This window comes from Phaethon lepturus, unplaced genomic scaffold (genome assembly GCF_000687285.1).
Source record: "Phaethon lepturus isolate BGI_N335 unplaced genomic scaffold, ASM68728v1 Scaffold57236, whole genome shotgun sequence".
In the NCBI taxonomy this organism is placed as follows: domain Eukaryota; kingdom Metazoa; phylum Chordata; class Aves; order Phaethontiformes; family Phaethontidae; genus Phaethon; species Phaethon lepturus.
The window spans coordinates 1-8,335 of NW_010546654.1; the positions used below are offsets into that span (position 1 = coordinate 1).

The 8,335-nt window shown below is 52.5% G+C and overlaps 1 protein-coding gene across 2 annotated transcripts; it reads left to right on the forward strand.

Annotated features, from left to right (window-relative positions):
* Window positions 1–372: 372 nt before the first annotated feature.
* Window positions 373–6,628, forward strand: LOC104614742 (gamma-enolase). Of its 2 annotated transcripts, XM_010289348.1 has the most exons (11): window positions 373–482; window positions 1,429–1,524; window positions 1,806–1,864; window positions 2,891–2,960; window positions 3,121–3,254; window positions 3,950–4,172; window positions 4,614–4,811; window positions 4,940–5,141; window positions 5,348–5,456; window positions 5,594–5,652; window positions 5,997–6,628. In XM_010289348.1, the coding sequence occupies exons 1-11, from the start codon at window positions 398–400 to the stop codon at window positions 6,064–6,066; spliced, it is 1,305 nt and encodes a 434-aa protein (XP_010287650.1). In that variant the 5' UTR covers window positions 373–397; the 3' UTR covers window positions 6,067–6,628. The 2 variants fall into 2 exon arrangements, with proteins under 2 accessions (XP_010287650.1, XP_010287651.1); XM_010289349.1 differs by lacking the exons at window positions 1,806–1,864; window positions 2,891–2,960 and having other exon boundaries at window positions 398–482.
* Window positions 6,629–8,335: the final 1,707 nt, after the last annotated feature.

Genomic DNA, 8,335 nt, shown 5'->3' on the forward strand with positions numbered 1-8,335 from the left:
GCTGATCCCTCCCTCACCGCAGCCGTGGGTGCTGTGGCAACCTCCATGTATCTGCCACCCCGACTCGTATCAGGAGCCCTGAGAAAGGGCAGTGCTCAGCTGTGGCGCAGGGAGGGCGGGAAGAGTGAGCTCCCAGTTTGTTTTCTGCAGCAAAAGGACAGAATAAAGTTAAAATAGATAACCAGTTCCTGGACAAAATGTGGATAGCTTCCCACAATCTGTGTTTTAACAGGGATTTCTAAATTTCCTTGAGCCAATAGTTTTAACTCCAGGTCCAGGTCTTCCTTGAGCTCCCTTCTCTTCGTCAGTGTCTTGTCTAGACATTAGAAGGGTGAGCACCACATACTGGGGCCTCTCAGAATTGAATCTCCTCTCCTCTCCTCTCCTCAGACTCACCATGGCAGTCGAGAGGATCCACGCTCGCGAGATCCTGGACTCTCGTGGGAACCCCACTGTTGAGGTGGACCTGTATACACACAAAGGTACATGGGCGAGGACAAGAGATGGGGGGAAGTCCTGCCCATCCCAGCAGAGCTGGCACTGCACGGCAGCCTGTCACGCTCTGCCGAGGGTACGGAGGGTCTTCTCCAGTGGACCCCCGGCAGAGAGCAAGCCAGGGGAAGAGGCAGAGACCAAAACCCTACTTGTGACTCTGCTTGTGTGTGCTCAGAAACTCTGCACACATGGTGGGTGAATCACAAATAAGACAGTTGGCTGCCATGTACGTGACTTGAGCCATGTGCCTGCTAGTAGCAGGGATGAAAGGTTTCATTAATGTAAATACATTTACCATCTTGTCCTATCCCCATTATGTCCTGCTGCAGCTGTGCTTTTATTCCTGGGACACAGTACTTGGAAGCACATCCATGGCCATGCTCATAGTGGGAAGCTTTGTCCCCAAGGTCTCTGCACAGGCATGTATGTGCACATGTATCTCAACTGGAAAAGCTGCATCTGCGCTGGGCCCAAAGCTAGGTGGGCAGAAGAGCAGTGAGGGGCCAGAGCAGGCATCCAGCCCATTTCTTCCTTCTTCACCAAGGCAGAAACACAGCCCCAGTCTGAGGGGGAGGAAGCTGCTGGTAGCTGTGGGTCAGGCTGCCTCTGGAACCAGGAGTAGGGCTGAGGAGCCAGACTTCCACCTGTCATCTGTAGTTCTGGGAACAGTGTGGACCTCTGGGTGCCTGAGATCCAGATTTGTCAGTCTGGAAGCCCTGGATGCATTTATTTCTGCCACCCTGGTGCTCTACCTCCAAGAGGTGCTCTACCTCTGAGAAGACCAGCCAAGAGCAGCCAGCCAGCGGGGCTACCCATTTGCACAAGTGGTTGCCGCATCCTTTCCCTCAAAAGCAGGACAGAAGCAGGTGCACAAGGGCTTTCCCTCTTTTTCACCGTCTGCTCATCTCACACCCATGTTTTGCTGTTTCCCAGGTATGTTTCGAGCAGCAGTCCCCAGCGGCGCATCCACTGGTATCTACGAAGCGCTGGAGCTACGAGACAATGACAAGTCACGTTTCCTCGGAAAAGGTGGGGAGATGCCTGGTCTGCACCCTGTCCCCAGGGCTGCCTGTGCATGGGGCTCTGCTGGAGGGTACTGCTCATCCACCAGTGTGAGGTGGATGTGTCCCACTGCCCTCAGGGAGACCACATAGGCACAGACCTAGCGAAAAGTGAAAGATTAGGCCTTGATCTTCCCTTGCTGTCTCCCTCTCTGTCTCTCTATCAGTCCTCTCCCTCCCTCTTTCCACTCTCCTCTTTGCCTCACTCTCTCTCTCTCTCTCTCTCTCTCTGTCTCTTCCCTTCTTTAGGGGTCCTGCAGGCCGTGGATCATATCAACAGCACTGTCGCCCCAGCTCTCGTGGGCTCTGTAAGGATTTCTCTTTGTTATCCCTTGTCCAACGCTTACTCTGGTCCATTTCTGTCCCCTGATCTCTGTTTCTGCCTCTCTTCATCTCACTGGTTTAACAGTGATGCTCTCTGTGAACCTGGGCACATCCCTCCATGCCTGTATGTGTCCACAGTGATCTTTCTCTGAGCAGAAAGGATTTAACACTACCCAATCCACTGCAGCATCTGTACCACATAACTAGTCCCCTCGATACTCCCCGTAGAGCTCTCTCTCTCTTTCAGATGTGCTCCTCCTCAAGCACTGAACCTCATCCACTGTGGCCTCATACCTGTTCATCCCACCCAGCACTCATGGTGTGATGAGCAATGATCATCTGCCATGCAAGGCCTGGCAGTACCCCCCAGCACAGCCTTGCAGGGCGGTGGTGTCACATCTGCAACCTATTTCTATCTGAAGACCTGGAGCTTGCTCTGAGGAGGGCTGAGCTGAAGCCACACACCACATGTTACACCCCGTGCAGCCTGTGGTGGGGTCTGGCTGAGAGCCCAGCTCTCTCCACCCCTGAAAAATGCCCAGCCTGGTGGAGGGCTGCCTGTGTTGGGCCTAATTCTGCTCTCTGCCCCACTCCTGGGGACAGCTCCATCCAGTCTACATTCTCTTGCTTGAGCTTGAGCATGTACTGTTGTTCTGCCCAGCTTCTGTGTGGTCACAGCACCACAAAGCTCTCTGGAAGCTGCCAAAAGGCTGGGTAAATCCCCAAGGGAGTCCTGTGTCCCCAGCAATGCATGGCCTTGCCTGGGCTGCAGATGATCCCCTCTCTACCGTGGGTACATCTACACCGCACTGCAGCAACATCATTGTGATGACCTAACTTGACTATATACCAAGGCACTAATTTCCAGAGCTTTGTGTGTATATGTTCCCTCACAAGCTAAAAAGGTTCCTGTACTCCCAGCTTCTCCATCAACACATCTCCTTTCTCGCACACCAGAGCCAACAGCTCTTCTTAGCCTCCCCTTCTCAGGAGCGCTTGCTTTCTTGCAGGGCCTCTCTGTTGTGGATCAAGAGAAGATAGACAATCTGATGCTTGAGATGGATGGCACAGAGAACAAATGTAATTCATTCCTCTTTTTTGGCTGGGAAGTAAAGAGCATGGGAGGCTGCAGGGCTGGAGCGGGGGGCACTGTCAGACCTGTGACTGGGCTGGCAAGGGCACCTCCTGGGCAGGAGATTGCTGCCTGCGAAGCCTAACTCCTCCTTGGTTTTGCCCACAGCCAAGTTTGGTGCTAATGCTATCCTGGGAGTTTCGCTGGCCGTGTGCAAGGCGGGAGCTGCAGAGAAGGATGTCCCCCTGTACAGGCACATTGCTGACCTCGCCGGCAACTCCGATCTCATCCTTCCTGTGCCAGTAAGACTCCTCTGTCCTTGACATCCACCTTCAGAAACTCCAAAAGAAACTTCAAAGCGTGTGTTGGGAGGTAGCGAAGGAAGGGATATGGGACTGAAACATCAGCTCAGTGCACTGCACTTGTCAAGGAAGCAAACCAAGGCCTGATATTTGTCAAGTTTCAATATGGAAAAGAGGGGACTGAGGAGGATATGGCAGAGGTTGTGGTGGGGGTTGACTGAGGATCTCACTCCTAGCACAAGAACCAGAGGGTATCATGTGAACCCTCTGGGGGCACAGTTCAAAACAAGGGCATATGGGTCTTCACACCAGCAGTAGCTGCTCTGTGAAACTCCTTCACAAAGGGTGTTGTGAATATTAAAATTTTCTCAGAGTCAAGGAAAAAGGTCCTGGAAGACAGATTGATGTCACATTGCTGATAAACACATAAACACAGCACAGATGAATACATATAGCTCAGGAGACCTCCAAGAGAGAAACAGGTGAGAAAATCCTCTCCAAATGTTTGCTTTGAGCCACTATTGGAAGGAAGACCCTGGCCTTATATGCCTTTGGTCTGATGCATTGTAGCTGATACATATTATGTTGCCCTGCAGGATGTGGCATGAATGGGCATGGTGACTCATCTGAGAAACTCCTCTAGGTGGTGCCAAGACCGGTTCCTTCAGCTCTGATTCTTTTATGGATTCTTCCAGGCTTTCAATGTGATCAATGGAGGTTCCCACGCAGGCAACAAACTGGCCATGCAGGAGTTCATGATCCTGCCTGTGGGAGCTGAAAACTTCCGCGATGCCATGCGCATCGGGGCTGAAGTCTATCACAACCTCAAGAGTGTCATCAAGGAGAAGTATGGCAAAGATGCTACCAATGTGGGTGATGAGGGAGGCTTTGCCCCCAACATCCTGGAAAATAGTGAAGGTGAGAGCCTTGCAGAGATGAGGTACCCCTACCTGCAGTTCTGTAGCTTCTTACATCCAGCTCACAGCATTCCCCAAAGATTGGTTCAAAGTGCCTCAGTGTCATTGACCTCCTGTGTTAGGGAATGGTTTCTAAGGTCCTTCTCCTTGGGGTGGCCCTTGATCTATCACAGCCTCTCCATACAAACATTTCACATGTGCACAGACTTTTCCAAGGCCTTCCCCCAACTTGTCACTGATAGTATTTTAATTCCTCCTCGTTCTTTGGGATATGGCCTCTGCAGCTTCTTGGCATGTTTCTGTTGCACTCTGCACTTCTACCTCTCCCATCACACCATCAGACTCTCAGTGGCTCTCAGGACCTTCCTAGGGGAGGTTCCCACTGAAAGTCAGAGCTTTCTGCATGGGCTGACTCTCATGACTGCAACTTTCCTGCTTCCAGCTCTGGAGCTCCTCAAGGAAGCTATTGAAAAGGCAGGCTATACAGACAAGATTGTCATCGGTATGGATGTGGCAGCCTCTGAGTTCTACCGTGATGGCAAATATGATCTGGACTTCAAGTCCCCAGATGACCCAAGCCGCTACATTTCTGCAGATGAGCTGGGTGACCTCTACCAAAGCTTTGTCCGTGATTATCCAGGTGAGTTGCTGTGCTTGGCAGTAGGGAATCAGCACTGATGCTACATACTTAACAGGTGCACCCCCTCTGTGTTTTTTGGGTGGGAACGGAGGCAGCTTTGACTCATGTCTTTTCTGTTGTCCCTTCAGTGGTCTCCATTGAGGATCCCTTTGACCAAGATGACTGGGAGGCCTGGTCCAAGTTCACGGCCAATGTGGGGATTCAGATAGTGGGCGATGACCTGACAGTGACAAATCCCAAGCGCATCGAGCGAGCTGTTGAAGAGAAGGCCTGCAACTGCCTCCTGCTCAAAGTCAACCAGATTGGGTCTGTCACGGAGGCCATCCAAGCGTAAGTCCAGCCCGCTGCCCTTGTCCTGCAAAAGGGTTAGTGATGAACCACAGTGGGGTGTCACGCTATCCATTGGATGAATAGACTTTTGTCTCTACCAGAGCGTAGGATGCTGAGCGTGGAAGGAGAGGGTGCCTGGATCTCAGCCTGTGCAGGTGGTGGTTATAGGAGTGGGAGCTACTGACTGCATTTCTCGCTCCTTGCAGCTGCAAGTTGGCCCAGGAGAACGGCTGGGGTGTGATGGTGAGCCACCGATCTGGGGAGACCGAAGACACCTTCATTGCTGATCTGGTTGTAGGACTATGCACCGGGCAGGTAGGTGAGACCTAGGCCAGGCACAGGCCTGGAGGAAAGTGAAGAGGTGTGAAGACAGAATCTTCTGCCCTGCCATGGGAAACTGGTGCAAGTCATAACAGTGTCTTACAATGTTTGTTTTGGGGAATGCTTTACAGATAAAGACGGGTGCTCCCTGCAGGTCTGAACGCCTGGCTAAATACAACCAGCTTATGAGGTAAGAGGCTCCAGGGATGGGAACGCAGAAGAGAGAACAGGGGAGTGACTAAATGGGGGTGGGAGAAGCTGAAAGCCCAAGGGTAGATGGGGCTTGTGGGGGAAATGTTATGAAGACAAGGTGCAGAGCTGACTGTAGAATCCTGGGGAGATCTCTGGAGCAGACTCCTTCCCTCCTCCTTGGTGTGAGGGTACAGCCCTGCAGACACAGCAGCTAGCAGGAGCTGAGCTCCTCCAGCCCATGTCAGCTTCCTGGCCAATGCACTGCCTCTCCGGTGCCCTGGTGTCTCCAATGCTCCCTCACAGCAAGGGCCTGACGTGTGCTGTCTCTCTTTAACCCTCCAGGATTGAGGAAGAGCTTGGCGATGAAGCACGCTTTGCCGGACACAACTTTCGCAACCCAAGTGTTCTTTGAACATTGTCCCCAGGGCACAGCCACCCTGCTGCTCTTTCCCACCTCACAGACTCTGAAGCCCCCTTCCCTCCACTGCTCCCTTTTTTGCTCTTTCTCCCCTCTCTGCCACCCAGTTCCCTCTCACCTCAAACCCCCTTGAGTTCAGGTGTCCCTGGCTAGATGTACCCAGGTGAAGGGTGAGAGAGAGGTCTACACCCTGTTCCTTGCGTTGGGGTCATAAGCATTTCTGGATCTAGGCATTCTGTGTCTTTTGTTTTTTGTGTAGGGCCACATCTGAGCCACTCTGTTCACGTTAGACTACAGGAGCATGCTGCCTGGTGTGTTTCCTTTGTACACCGAAGCATGTGCGGTGAACATATGTGTGTTGGCTTGTGTGTTTGGACAAGTGTCGCACCTGTAGCTGTGTTCGGACGAGCGTCACCAGTGGCTCGCTCTCGTTGTGTATGTGTGTAGGTGTATGTGTACTGGCCTATGGTGTCCTTGTGCCCCAGGCGTGTGTTTGCACTGAGCCCTGGTGGGACCCGAGTGTCCCCTCCTTCCTCCCCGAGTGCTGTGCTGTGTTGGGCTGTGCTTGCCAGCAGCTTAGCATTGAAGTGCACTGCTGTTCCTCACTGGGTGTGCGTGTGTGTGTGCTGTCAGTCGCCGGGTCAGCACGTAGTACTGTGGGGCAATATATTAGAACACATCCGTAAACAAACCCATGCTCTCATTTGCTTCTCGTGACCATTTTCTCTCTGTTTCCTTCCCTCTTGCACTCCTTCACCCTCTCCTCTGCCCATAATGTCTGCTTCACCTTCTAGACAGCCTGTGCTCACCTGAGCAACAGACAAACTACAGATCCCTAAACTCAATTAAAATGTATTTCACACCTGAGTTGCCTGGCTTGGCCTGACGTTTCTCTCTACATGCCAGCATTTGGGAAATGGAGACATTTTGCCATTAAAGCAGGAGAGGCTCACACAGAAAGGTAACCAAAACAAGCAGAGAGGACAGGCAACAGAAAGAAAAGGCCTAGGTACCCCCACCTCCTTCCGCAGCCTTGTCCCACAGCCAAACTGCTCTGTCAGCCAGCCACCTGGAGAACGCTGAAGGGAAGGCAGCCAGGACAGTGATAATTGCCCCCGCCATCTCCACCAAACCACACTGCATGAAGATCTGCTGTGCAGGGATTTTAATCATGCCCTCCACTGATGTAAATGCCTCAGGACTGGCCACAGGCCAACTGCCCACTTGACATCAAGCAATGGTACACTGGAACTGCAAGTCTTTGGGAGGGGAAAAGCTGACACCCCCCCCCAAAAAAGAGGCTTGCAGAGCAGTGAATGGAGGGGTAGGTGTGATGTCAGTCTCTCTCGGCTCCACCTTGTTTCACAGGGGCAACACAGCAGTACTTGGTGAAAGTATTCCAGCTCCAGCTGGTGCCCCAGCAGGCTGAGTGCCAGCAAACCCCAGCGCCTGCTCAACAGCATTATTCTGGACAGACTCCAGTCAAGGTGGGAGGCTGGAGGGTGCTACTGTGAGCAATACAACACAAGCTATGGCAGAGAATAAACAATAAAAACACCCTGCCCACCGTTACCAGTTCACGTCAGCAGCCCCTCTGTGTACTCGGGCACACTAAGGTCCCGCAAACCTCTTGCGTCACTTCAGAAAGTCTCCAGACCCTCATTTAAGCCACACTGCCCTGTCTTTTGTCATGAGCAAGGACAAGGGTAAAGACTTAGGTTGCTCAGCAAGTCCCAAGACCCCTTGACTGTGTCTCGATGCAGACTTTAAAATCAAAAGACAACACTTTAAAACATTGTCATTTCACTGCCAATTCTTTACTAAATAGCACAGGAAAGGGATTAAGTTCAAGGGAAGACAAAGGCACACATCCCCAGAACAGAAAAGAGGGTGGGAAAGAGAATGTAAGAGTAGAGACAAGATTGGTTTCTAGGGGATCACTAGTGAATACAGGACAAATTTCAGTGGTAACAAATAGCTTGTGCCTTATCTGCAGGCCGTCGCTCGCCCGTGGTCTCAGTGACGTCTCCCCCTCAGCCTCTTGGAGCAGCAGCATAGCTGCAGAGTAAAACTCACCCCAAACTCAAAGGCTGCACCTAAAAGCCTGCGTCTCCAGCTCCACACCTCATGCACACGGGTGAACCACCCAATGCGAACCCCGAAGACGCTGGCAGGCACAGGCAGGCCGCTGCTGGCCGTGTCATGCGGTCATGGGGGACCGGCGACAAAGGCGGCAGCTCCCGCAGGCGGGCGGCGGGCTCCT